Source organism: Excalfactoria chinensis, chromosome 16 (assembly GCF_039878825.1).
Source record: "Excalfactoria chinensis isolate bCotChi1 chromosome 16, bCotChi1.hap2, whole genome shotgun sequence".
Lineage (NCBI taxonomy): Eukaryota > Metazoa > Chordata > Aves > Galliformes > Phasianidae > Excalfactoria > Excalfactoria chinensis.
In genome coordinates, this window is record NC_092840.1 from 3,691,302 (window position 1) to 3,704,524 (window position 13,223).

The window sequence follows — 13,223 nt, forward strand, 5'->3', positions numbered from 1 at the left end:
TTCTTCCCTGTTCTTTCATCTGTCTCACAGTGTGTGTGTAACCCTTGTGGAGAATGTCAAGTTGTTAGCTGCAGGACTTCACTAGGTGTTAAAATTGTGAAAAACGTGTATGTCTGAAACTGGCAGCATGTTCCATTCTGTGACTGCACAACCTTGTTTGCTATGTTAGTCTTCCCCTTGGGTGTGAGGATGGTTTGTATTCCTTTCATGCTGCTTACTGAGCTGTGCTCTTTCTAGAGTTGTAGTTCAGAATGAGAGACGAGAGGAGTGGACCTCATTGCTTGTGACTATTAAAAAGCTTTTCATCCAGTATCCTGTGCTGGTACGACTGGAGCAAGCAGGTGAAGGAATACCCCTTTCCTCGGTTTTTACCCTCTTAAATTTTAATTTATTTTTTTAAAAACTGTCTGTAAACCCTTGCTATGGTTGGAGTGCAATACTGCAGTTCTTAAGTGCTCTCCTGAGTAAGTTATTTTGCTCAGATCTTTCTGTGAGATGCACCATTTTTGCCTGTAGGTTGTTAAGGTAGTAGGTCCTAATACCAATGCGGTTACAATTTATTTATCTTTTCCTTCTGAACACTCGTCCAGAGGGCTTTCCTCCAGGTTTCAATTCTACGTCAGCACAAGGGAACTACTTAGAGGCCATCAATCTTTCATTCAATGGTAAGTTGTGTAAAGTTTGGTAAACACATACAGAGGAGGAGCCACTAAAACAGGTGCAGGCAAATGGTTGTGGGCTTCTCCTGCCTGTTCCTTAATGTCAGTAAGAAGAGAAATATGAAATGGTTAAACTGTCATTTCCTGCTTCAGAAGAAAGTGTCTGATGGTGTAACTGGAAAGAACAGTGACTCATCACTTCTTGTGACAGAATTTGAATTTTTAAATTCTTTAAGCCTTTCTAAAGCAGACTGGAACACTGGACCAAATGTTACTTGGGTCAAGGTGATCCATCTTTTTTTAACAGACAGATGGATTTAATTGCCTGGAAGGGGTCCCCAAACATTTGCTTTTTTGTGACTCTTTACATCAGATGTTTCTATCCTCTGAATGGCCGTCTTGTTATTTACATGTGAGGGAGCACAGCATGTTACCTAGTGCTTAGTAACGACCTTTACCTTTTAGATTAATAATATAGGAGGGGTTTGCTGCTTTTTGAAGCACTGGGTGATTTTGTTTGTTTGTTTGGTGTGTTTTTGTTTGTTATTTTGAGATGCTAGGACACTAAGCATATGAAAATAGACCACTTTTTAGGTATCTGGTTCTTATTTTCTTTTCTGCCATTACTGCTATACTGCTGTTCTACAGCTTTATTTATATTATTGCTTGGACAATGCTACATACAAGTCCTAACTTTCACGTGTGCTTTGTGGAAACTTGTTTAATACCTTTAGTAATAGAGAGTCAGCTCCCTTGCTCTGAGAAATACATCCAGCATCTTTTTCTGATGAGTCCTTCCTGTTTCTTTCTTGTAGTGTTTGACAAGCATTATATAAACAGGAACTTCGATCGGACTGGCCAGATGTCCGTGGTCATCACCCCTGGTGTGGGTGTGTTTGAAGTCGATCGCCTCCTTATGATTCTGACCAAACAGCGGATGATAGACAATGGTAAATAACTAGTCACTCCGTGCCATTTCTCTGAAGACCTACAGATATACTTGGAAAAGTTCTGCCCTTTTCTTGTGCTGGACTAGTACCTGTTGTAACTTTTGTACTTGGCAAAGAGGGGTCACAGCTGGAGGGCTTGTGTCTACAGTGTTGAAATGATGAGGTTTTAGAGAACTTGCAGTAATTAGCAATATCGGAGCTCTTCATCAGTCCACACAGACCTTCCTTCCCCTTGCAGGATTACCCTTCATGATTTGTATTAGTTTAGAAGAAAGACTTCTGGTATTCCCATGGGTGGTTTTGGTCTGTAACCGTACCATGGGATTGTTAGCTACTATTTGCAGTGCAACCATGTTTTTAAAATCTATTGTGAATACAGAGTACGTGGCATGTTCTGATGTAGCATATCAGTCCTGCGTGGTTGATAGCTGAACTCTGCTGTTATTTGTTTACAGGCATTGGTGTGGACTTGGTGTGCATGGGAGAGCAACCATTGCATGCTGTACCACTCTTCAAGGTAATGCATGCTGTTCCTCCCTTCTCTGTTCCTGGAAGAAATGTTAGTTTGTGACAGACACTACTGGTTGCTTTGCCTTGAATTTCTCTTACAGCTCCATAATCGCTGTGGACCTGGGGATTCCAGGCTGGGTGATGACTACAATATTCCACACTGGATAAATCATAGGTAGGTGAACTCTTAAGGTTTTTGAGGAGATAACAGCCTTTGCAAAACATTTGTGCTATGCTTTCCTCTCTGTACATCTGTTAAATTCTCTTTCTTCTGCCGTTGTTTGTTTCTGCTGCCCTGCTTACAAAGCAGGGACAGTAGTCTTGCAGAACTAAGAGTGTTCTTGCAGAACTCTGGCCACTAATTCAACATGTCAGACATGATAGGCAATTTGAAGGGGAAAACGTTTTGGTCTTAAGCTCTCTTTCCAGCTGAGTTGCAGCCTTCAATTATGAATTAAGTAAGTTGGGAAGCTGAGTAAAATTACTGTCACTCCAACTAAATTGATTATTGAAAATAAGTACATCTCCTGTGAATAGTTACAGGTAAAGAGCATGTGGAAAGCATGGATAAATATTAAAGCAATTACAGGAAACGCTGAGGTGTAGTTTTACATTGCTTTGCCCCAGGGCATGGTAGGTTTTCTTTCTGTTTTCTGTTAAACATTGTGTTGTAATGCTCCCTGCTCTTTCTGTACCATTAGAGATCAGAACAAAAGCAGCTTTCACAGCCTCTGTTCTGCAGCAGAACTTTTTTTTCTTTTAATGCTTCATTTTATCTTCATGCATTGTATGGCTGTCCTGACCAATAACCATTCAGGTGTTGCATATACCCAGTCTTTTGAAGTAGCTGGAAGGCACTTGGTCCTTTCCTTAGATGAAAGAGGTGTTTGATGTCTTATAACAGGGCAGGTTCTGGTGACAAGAAACAAATCTTAAAGAATAATTACCCCAAATGGGAGGAGATTCTTAGTTTTCAAGCAGTTATTGTGAGTCATTACTGTCAGGTAAATTAGGGAAAGAATCATGTAAACTGTGCAGTATTCTATAGACAGTGAAAGCTGATGTCTTTCTATAGAAAGAGGAAATGAATGGGGGAATGCAGACTTTAAGAAAAGGTCTAGACTGAGGTTATATAGAATTCTAGGGCCGGTCTTTAAGGAAAAGAGGAGTAGTTTCTCTCTCATTAACCATCTGCCAGTGTTTTTCAGATGTTGTCTTATGAAAAGAAAGGTATACCCTTGTTTCCATCAGACAGCTAGCTCAAATTCGTAGGTTGTTTGCTATGTGGTTGTGCAGCTGTGTTCAGTTCCTAGAAGACAGCTGAACTGTCCTGTGTTTCCCTTTCAGTTTCTACACATCCAAAAGCCAGCTTCAGTGTAACAGCTTCACTCCACGGATCAAACTGGCAGGAAGGAAAGTAGGTATCTTTCTGATTATCTGTCAGAAATCTTTCAGCCAAGCACCCAATCCTTCTAGCAGTGTTAATATTGGAACAGTAGTCACTACATTTCTCTCTTTAAAAGACATTGCAAACAAATCTGTGAATGAGTGCTGTAGGGATTGTGCATGAGGGACTAGTTTGTTGGGATCAATCCGTCCTAGGATTAAACTAGGTGAGAAATGCTTTATCCTTTATACAGTCTTTTATACTTCCGACATGGTATGGCTGCCTCACTGAGCTTGAATTTGATGCTTTATCACACTGGGGTGTATTTCCTTACAATATGCTGACTGTTGTTCTTCTCTTTCTTCACCTCTTCTTTTTTGGACCCTCCAGCCACTGACTGAGAAAACAAAAAGTAGCCGAGATGCCTGTGAGTAATCCTCTTCCAAAATGATCTGTTGCACTGACTCCCTGACTAACAAACAGCTGTAGTAATACAGTGACGTTATCAGCAAAAGCACTTCTGATGAGATGCTGGAAAGGACAGTTATTGCAGAAGAACTTGAAAAGCATGTGATTGTTACCCAGGATGTTAATGTGGGTATATGATTTGTGTTCTAGACAAATAACTGCAATGGAGGAAGGCAGTAGTTTCTGTCCTAGGTGCCTGTCACCTGATTAGAGAAATAGGTGGGGTTAGGCTGGGGTTGAGGTGCTGTCATTGATAAGGCCACAGAGTTGCAGTGGGAGAAGCCTGCATTCTGCTAATACAATCTAATTCCAGTTATTTAAAGCGTGTCTTCTAAAATAGAAGTTGTCATTTCTTGCAGAGATCATTTAAAATGTGCACTTCCCTCTTGAAATGATTTGAGGCATCTGTTTATACAAAAATTGATTTATTGATTATTTAAACTCTTGGATGTATGTGGGAAAGATACCAGGGCCTTGGCAACACAGATTCAGAGGCACAAACATTGATAACTGAGCAAGCATCCTTTCCAGTTCTTCTGTTTATCAGATTTTTGTATGTGGTTTCTTTTGCAAGAGCTGTTTTTTGGTAGTGAGAGTTGGATGCTTCTATCCTGCAGATCTTAAACATTCATTGAAAGAGGTGACAGAACCATATGATTTTATTTCAGCATTAGGAGCTCCAAAAGATGCTGAGAACGCCCTGCCTATCCAGGTTGACTACGATGGCTATGATGCCCAGGTGTTCAGACTGCCAGGTCCATCCAGAGCTCAACGCTGCACCACTTTTAGGTAAGAGGACTGTGAGTGTACCAGTTCAGTGATGCTCTGGTGTATTTCTTGATGCATAATGTACTTTGAGAAATATGAGGAGAGCATGCGCTCACTGCATTTTCCATAATGCACCAAGGATTTAGCATCCAAATAGTAAAAAAAGAGAGTGGTAGTCTTGTTTTTTTTGCATAGTCTTTTTTTTGCTTTTAGTCTTGTTTTTTTTTTTTACATTCAGCCATTGAGTCTTTTACATGACTTGAGCTTGTTCAAGCCCCTTTATAATTCAGGAACGAATTATCTCTTTTTTCTGGTCACTGCTTGTAACTATTTCTTTTCAGTAGATCCGTCAGGGAGAGAGAAAGTCGTACCAGAAAGAGCTCTAGTTCCTATGATGTGTCAAGCAGCCCTTCTCTGCAGAGCCGTGTGCTGCCCTCAGAGGAGGTGAGGAGCCAGGCTTCTGATGACAGCTCTCTGGGCAAGATCTCCAACATCCTGATGATCCCAAGACCTCACCTGCACCAGTATGAAGTCAGCAGCTCTTTGAGCTATACCGGCACCAGAGGTCAGCCTGAGGCAGATGGGAAATACCTTAGGTAGCGAGGGGAGAGAGAAAACTGAAGGTCATGTTGGTCTGCCAGGTCAGCACAGGGAAAATGAGCACATATTGGCAGTTGTGTTACAGCTTTTATGCATTCTAGCTATGTCTGGGTATGTATTCTCCCATTATCCTTGTCCCATTCCATTGTATTTGTTTTATTGGCTTGTCCTGAGTAGAGGCGTCCTGATACTGGATTATTCTTTTCCCTTGCCTATTGCCTTCCTTAATATTTGACTATTCTCCTGTACCTGTCTGCAAATGTGGACATAAACAAGTAAATTTTTATCATCCAGGTCACCTACAATTTATGAAATGAGAACTGGCCTTAGTAATGAGCTCTGGGGGGACCCTGCTTATAACTTCTCTCTATGGGTAGTTACTGTTGTTAAGAGTCACTTTCTGGGTCCTTCCTTTTGACAGAGTACTGCTGAGCTGTCTCAGAGTTTTAGCAGTGATGAGTCTCCCCCTTTTTTATTTTTTTATTTTTATTTTTTAAACTCTTCTGATTTACTTTTCTTCTCAGACACTGTGATAGCTTCACAAGCCCACTTCTGGGTAAATTGCATTCCTCCTGCAGTTGCTTGATCAGTACAGTTCTGTCCCTGAAGGCTCTCCATACTTCTATTTTTCATTGCTTTCTGTCTGTTGCTTCATACCATATTCGTCTTTCCATTGAGAATAGTATTTACTGGTGTGGAACTGCTATCACATAAGGAACTTTACGTTACACTTCCCTTTCCATGCATTCTTCCCCTTCTGTCTGTTAATATATCCATAGATAATCTTGTATTTTTGTTATGCCTTTAGTCTGAAGGATGGTGTTGTGACTCAGCTGAGGACATTCACTGGTTGGGGATGTATGTAGAACAGGACTGATGGGGAGGGAATAATGAGAGTAGCTGGAGTTTTTCACATGTTCTGGTAAGGACTATACTATACTAGTGGTAAATGAGACCATCCCTTCTCTTTGAGTTTTCTGGTTGCTGAACAGAGCAAATGCTACTTAATCATCTAGTTTGTCCGTCCTATTTCCAAATAACTGTATTTATGTTCTGTCTTGCATAGTAATAACTAGCGTTACTCACTTGTGGCTTCTGCTATGTCTTTGGTACTCATTTTGAGGTTTCTTGTATGTCCTCTCAGTCCTGTGCTTTGTTTCCTCAGGAGTTCTCAAAGTTCTAAGTAATTTTTCATAGCTGACTTATTGTTGTTGGCTTTATTGAGTATAAAGTAACACTAGACAGAAATGCTGTAATGGCAAGCGAAACTGCACTCTTTCTTGTTTATATTGCAGCTTACAGACTACACTGAAATTGATTTCAGCTTCTCTCCCTGCCTATTCCTCAACTCTTCTCATTCCCACTTACCCTGGGAGGGTCTTTATATCCTGTAGCAATTTGCTTTCTTTTACTTGGCTGATCTCACACTGACTTTAAGGTGTGCTTTCTAGATGTCCTTGAGAACATGCTGGAGACTCAGCAACGTGACTCCAGTGCCCCAGGGAGGTTCCATGTTGGCAGTGCAGAATCCATGCTGCACATTCGGCCTGGAGGATGCACACCCCAGCGAGCGCTGATCAATCCGTTTGCTCCATCACGCATGCCCATGAAACTTACCTCTAACAGGAGGCGCTGGATGCACACTTTTCCTGTGGGTGAGTCTGTTTCATAGCATGTTACACAGCTTTCAATTTTTAATTCATCCAGCAAGAGAACCATTGTGAAATCTGGGGTCTTGAAGTACTCTGCAGCATTACAGAGGCTGTGCTAAGTGTATGGACTTGTTAAAGGTATTGGCAAGAGAGGAGTATGAGTGAATGAAAACAAATGAGGAATCAAGGCAGATGAAGCAAATTAATGATCAAACTGTAACTGCTGTAGGTCCGTCAGGAGAAGCTATCCAGATCCATCACCAAACTCGGCAGAATATGGCAGAAATGCAGGACAGCGGGCAGCAGGATTTGACACACTCTTCTGCTGAGCTGCTGGAGCTGGCTTATCATGAGGCAGCTGGCAGGTGAGGTCCTTGGGATGGATCTGAGTAGTCTTTGCAATAACATCCTTTTTCATTAAAATTCTCTCTATGTTATAGACTGTATACTGAAAGTTGAATAATGTGCTGCATCAAATGCAACATGTAGGGGTTTTATTTTTTGGTTCTTCTGGCAAGTCTGGAGATGGTTTACCTCCTCTAGCTTGGGGAAGACAGTAGCTTGTCACAGTTTGCAATGCATGAGCAATACAAAGCATTATTCGTGGATTCATTCAAATTTGGGTTATTAGGGACTTGTTTAATTCTTGATCCTTATCCCAGTAACTGAGACTTTCATTTCAGAACAGAACATTTTTTAGGATCAGACATAGCTTTACCTCCCAGTAACTGCTGAACGCTTCCAGTCCTGTTCATTCATTTCTGTATTCCCTGTGCTTGTGGGATGTACAGCCACAATAAACATCAGGAGTGGATTGCAAATGAAAGTACCTGTGTTGTCAAATCAATTTTTCCTTAAAATTGAAGCTTTGGTCAGTGCTGGGATTTTGTATTGACTATTGTTGGCTGTGAGATCCCAGTGTTGCAGGATATGGTATGATTGCGGGGAGGCTGATTTTACAGTGAGAGGAATTAGATTCTTCAATCAACATAAGCCATTTATCAAGTTGCACAGTTATTCTGCAGTCTCCCAATGTTCTTATCTGTTTTTTGCCTGGTATTTCTCTTATTGAAGACATTTTGTCTGTTTTCGCTCTATGCTTATTAAATATCATTTAGACAAAAAAACAAAACAACAACATTTTGGTATCGTAGGCAACTCAGAATTGCCAATAATCATTTATTTTATCAATAATGTTGACATTCTTCCTGCTTTTATATCCTCTTGCTCGTAGAAATTTGCGTTCCATATTGTTTCAGAATGTCCAGAGTGAGGAGCACATGCTATCCTCTGCCTTCGGAACTTTCAGGGATCTTTCTGGGCCATGAAATCAGATTCAGTAAACAACTAAAGTTTATTTCTCTGAGGGAGGTGTGTATGTATCTGGCTCTCTACCATCCTGTGAAGACAGTGCATTGGTTATTGCTCAGTACTGTTTTTTGTGCCTTTTGTCATCTCTGCAAACATCATTAGGAGCAAGATTGCGAAGGCTCAGTTAGGAAGGCAGTCTGGTTGCTTGTTATTTGTTATATTGCTTCTTATTACAAGTATGGAATGTCATGAGTATGGCAAGTATTTGTGCTGAAATACAGGCTGCTTTGGTTTTCTCTAGGCACAGCACTTCTCGGCATCCAGGTGACAGTGCCTCCTTCCTGAGCTTCAGTGGCACAGAGGAGTATTCCAATGGGCTGGCTGGCAGCAATAGTGCAGGTAACGCAGCAGTGGCAGAGCACTGTGTTGGGGGACGAGGCTGTAGCTATGGTAATGGGAGGATGGTTGGACTAAATGATCTTGTAGGTCCATTCCAACCTTGTGATTCTCTTATTCTGTGAAAAAGTCTTCAAATTGAAAGTGATTTCTCTTCCATTATTTCCTTCTTTGGGTTTTATTTGAGAACATTTCATTTTTGTTCTTTGCTTTTTCTGCATTCCAGATAGCAGTTGCCAGAACAAAGTCTAAACTGCATTTCACCCGTTGGTTATAATTTACTGGATGTATTGTAAAACAACAAACATCCTTGCGTTTTATAGAAACCTTTCATGTTTGTAGGTTGGACATAGATTGTGTACGTGGTGGAGGTTGATCTGCGTCTGTATTTGTGAAAGTCATTATGAGTGCCTTCTCTGACTAACCCCCTTACCCATCTGTATCTGCTGTAGTGCGGCTTGGTGATTTAACTTATAGTTCTCCCTTATGGTTTAAGTCATCTTTGAAATGGAACAGTTTTGTTTTTTTTTTATTTCCAAAAATCTGATTTCTCAGTGAATCTAATCTCCTCTGCTGCCCACAGCCTGTTTTGCTGCAGTGTGTGCTTCACAGTAAGGAACTGCTGCATCTGTTTACACTGACATTCAGTATGGTGTCTCTGTTATCCAGCAGATGATAGATGTAGTTCAGAGCAAATAAATCTTGTTGCAGTTCCCTCGCTAGGTGGCAGATGGCATCAGTGGAGCTGATGAAAAATGAATGCCAGTTGGAGCCATCTCTGTTTTACCAGCATCATCATGGAAGCAGATAACCATCCTTTCTGTTAGTAAATGCTGTTAGTAAATGCTATTTAGAATAACAGGTATGATGTTGGTGTCAATTTCCTGGATACATCTGTTATAAGTCAGGTTTTTAAATTGTTCCTTTAAATGCTTGTTGGCCTTTAAAACTGTCCATAATTAATTGTTTGGGCTTATTTAGAGTCACTGAACACTTGATATTGGGATTTTATACAACTTGTTTTCTCCCCATTGGTTGCCTTGGCATGTGTTTTTTTTTGTTTTGTTTTGTTTGTTGTTTCTTTTCTGCACAGAATCCTGAGCTCTTTAAAGGGCACGACATGTAATATTTTAAAAAGTAAAAATATGTGTTTTTCTTTCTCGTAGGGATTAACTTCAGAGCTCAGAACAAGGATTCACCAGAAGATGCTGCCTCTAACTCTTCAGATCCAAGTAAGCAGGATGCAGGTTTTGGAAAGAACTGAAATAGATGTGAAGGCTGGGAGGGAAATGTATAGAAAAATAAGGAGGTGGCAGGCAAGAAACTTGAGGAGTCTGCTTGTGTTTTGGCAGTAGTTTTTTGTGCTGCAGTAAATGTCAGGATCTCCCTATTCTGAGTGTCTCGCTGATGGGAGCTCCACATCTCTGAATATCATCATATCATAGTATCATAGTATCGTGCGAGTTGGAAGGGACCTTAGAGATCATCGAGTCCAGCTCCCGGGTTTCGAGCCCCCTGTGTAGCGAAGCGGCACTTCTACCCCTGCGCCACAGGGGGGGGATTCGAACCCGGGCCCTCCAGCTGCGGCAGCAGCTTAAACCACTGCGCCACTGGGGGCACACTATATGAACTGTTTGTCATCTTACATCTGAAATTCCTTTCTTACTGGATGCTATTGTATTGAAACCTAAAGTGTCTGAATTCTTATCTGCTTCTCAGTATGGCAGGCTTGCTTGGCACAGCAAAGTGAAGCAGTACAGTCAGTGTCTGAATTTGGTATCATTTATTGAGAATTGTGTACCTTCATCTGATACAGAAACAAGCACGTGACTGCTCCAGGAAACATTTTCTTTATAGCAGCTCTCTGTCATTTCCTTGTGCAGTGTTCTTCCCATTAATATCTTTGTAGTAAAAAAATTTTGTAAGACCTCTGTGAGAAGACCTAGTAGTTGGACCAGTGCCCTGTTACATATTGCTTGAGGCAGGGTAAAAAGTAGTGCAGAAATGAACTGATGGTTTGGTTAGCTTTTGCTTTTCAGTGTCTAGTTTTAGAGCTCTGTAATTTTGAATGTGCAACATAACTCCAGAAGACAGTGTGGGAAAGGATTCTTTCCAAGTTAATATTTTTCTGGTCTTCCTACCCCTCTGGATCTGTCTTCTGTTTTTGTAACTGTAGAAATACTCCCTTTTGTGCTGCTGTACTATTCCAAAAGGAGGCTGGTCTGTCATTCTTTCTCTGCTTATCCCCAGCTCCTTCTGCAATTATCTGGAATGCAAAGCTGGTCTGATTTTCTTTCTCAGACTTGGGATGCTCTTCTGTTTTATTATTAATTTGTAAATGCACCTGACTTCTTACTGTAATTTTGGCAGAGTGGTGACTATTTTGGCTTTAGCTTTCAATCAGTAGAAAATTAAATGCATTAACTCTGATTGCTATTTGCATGATGGGATTGAATTAGCATGTGGCACTGCGTTGTTTAACAAACTGTCTCTTTCTCTCCCTCCCTTCTTCCTGTCTTACTTTCCTTTTCTCTCCCCACTCCATCCCCTTTTTGTTCCTGTTGTCTTGATGCCAACTCCACACTTGTCCTTCATTCTTAACACTCCTCTTCACACACTTTCATCTCCTTCTGCACCCAATTTTTTTTTGTGGGTGACCATATATGCCCTGATTGTCTCCCCCAATGATGCATCGAGGCAGTTCTGACACTGTCTGCTCCCCCCGTAGTGCCAGGCTTCTGTTGTACAGTTGGAGTGGACTGGAAATCTCTCACTACTCCGGCGTGTCTCCCTCTGACCACGGACTACTTCCCTGACCGCCAAAGCCTGCAGAATGATTACACCGAGGGCTGCTACGATCTCCTTCCAGAGGCTGACATGGACAGGTTTGGCCAGCGCCTTTTCTGTGAGGTGTTTTGCATTGAATCCAAGGTGCTTCAAACACAGTTGATGGGAGAGGAATGCTTTGCAGTTTATACGTGAGAAAAATGAGCTGCTGATATCACTAGCAGCAAAAGACTTGGATTTTTCTCACTTCAGAAAAGGTGCAAAACTATCAGTGATGTTGCTATCTGACAGTATTACATTCTGTGCTTCTTTAGGAATGGTTTGCTTACAAAGCAAACTTCAAAAAATAACAAAAATTACTTCAAAAAGTAACAAAAAACACCAAGAAGAAATATCCCTTTAGAACTGGAGGGCAAAGTTCAAGAGAGGAAGTAGTTGTAGTAGCACAGCGTAGTGATGCTGAGTCTCTCATCATCCCAGCTGCAGATTGGTGTTTGAGCTGCCTTTAAATCTTTGCTCCTGAATTCCTGCTGTGGGGAAGGACGGCCTGCCCACCAGCAGTCTGAGTTCTGCTGAACATGTACAGTCTGTACTGAGATTCTCTGGAAAGTGCAGTAAAAATGAACTTTGTATTTATTGGAAGTTGTAAGAAAAATTTTTGGGCTCTTTGTCTGTTACTGGTTTAAAATGCGCTTTCACAGATGCCAGTAAGAAGTATTGCCAGATGGCTCATCATCACCTGTTTACAACAGGATGCATTTTTCTCTCCACTTCCTGCAGGTTGGTTTCACAGGCAGAGTGCTTCATTTGCAGAGAGCACAGTGTAGGAATAAGTCCTGAATTAGGAAACACAGAGCGGAGAACAGGCATGTGCTCAGCTTCCTTATTTTGTTCTCCTTCTTAACCTTTGTGTTCAGGAGAGATGAGGAAGGAGTGCAGATGACAGCCCAGCAGGTATTTGAGGAGTTTATTTGTCAGCGTCTCATGCAAGGCTATCAGATTATTGTGCAACCTAAACCACAGAAGCCAGCCACAACTGTGCCACCCCCGCTCAGCAGCAGTCCCCTTTACAGTCGAGGTGGGTGACTGGATTGAAAATTAAGTCGTTTTGTCTCTCTCTCCTTCTGTCAGTGCCATGAATTAAGCATAGAAATTCCTTTATTATTATTTTTTGTATGTATTTCAGTTTCTTTGTTGTTGGTTTGTGTTGGTTTCTTTCTGTTACATGAAGAAAATTTGGTGTGGGAGAGTCTGATTTGGGGCAGCAAAAACAACTCAGGTGCACCCACAAGATTTTTGGAATGCAGTAAGAAGCTGGCCTCCTTTTCATGATGGTGAACCTAGATTTAATATGGCCTGAGTGGGCTTTGGGTGAATATATCTTAAACACAATCCACATGGTTACTACGAGGCAGGCACATCTCTGTTAGATGACAGACAAACCTCCAAAATTTTATGCATCTGAAAGTTAATCTAGCAGTGTTTTTCCGGCTTTATAATAGCTGTGAAAGTCCTGAGTAGAGAAGTGAAACTTTATTATCCAGAAAGCAGGTGTCAGCTAAACCTAGTTATACTCCAGAGGACTGGGAGCGGGATGAGGCAGTCTCATATTCAGTGGGGAGAATCTGACTTACTGTTTGACTTTAGACTTCTTTCTGTTTATTCTCCAGATAAGAGTGATACAGTATCCATAGAGCAGGGAATATGCAGAAGTAAGATGTAGTTGTTTTTCACT

At 41.2% G+C, this 13,223-nt stretch overlaps 1 protein-coding gene across 11 annotated transcripts in view; it reads left to right on the forward strand.

Annotated features, from left to right (window-relative positions):
* The window catches only part of DEPDC5 (DEP domain containing 5, GATOR1 subcomplex subunit), a 40,077-nt gene that overhangs the window by 7,812 nt on the left and 19,042 nt on the right, over nt 1-13,223 (forward strand). For 4 of the 11 annotated variants that reach the window (XM_072351203.1, XM_072351198.1, XM_072351196.1 and 1 more), the window contains exons 13-27: nt 238-341; nt 591-665; nt 1,475-1,609; nt 2,065-2,126; nt 2,221-2,294; nt 3,467-3,536; nt 3,897-3,933; nt 4,643-4,763; nt 5,087-5,307; nt 6,794-6,997; nt 7,224-7,359; nt 8,607-8,704; nt 9,868-9,933; nt 11,403-11,586; nt 12,406-12,566. In XM_072351203.1, the coding sequence (XP_072207304.1) occupies nt 238-341; nt 591-665; nt 1,475-1,609; nt 2,065-2,126; nt 2,221-2,294; nt 3,467-3,536; nt 3,897-3,933; nt 4,643-4,763; nt 5,087-5,307; nt 6,794-6,997; nt 7,224-7,359; nt 8,607-8,704; nt 9,868-9,933; nt 11,403-11,586; nt 12,406-12,566 (1,748 nt within the window). Of the gene's footprint in view, nt 1-237; nt 342-590; nt 666-1,474; nt 1,610-2,064; nt 2,127-2,220; nt 2,295-3,466; nt 3,537-3,896; nt 3,934-4,642; nt 4,764-5,083; nt 5,308-6,793; nt 6,998-7,223; nt 7,360-8,606; nt 8,705-9,867; nt 9,934-11,402; nt 11,587-12,405; nt 12,567-13,223 lie in introns of all 11 variants that reach the window. The other 7 variants (XM_072351195.1, XM_072351197.1, XM_072351201.1 and 4 more) reach the window with 3 other exon arrangements.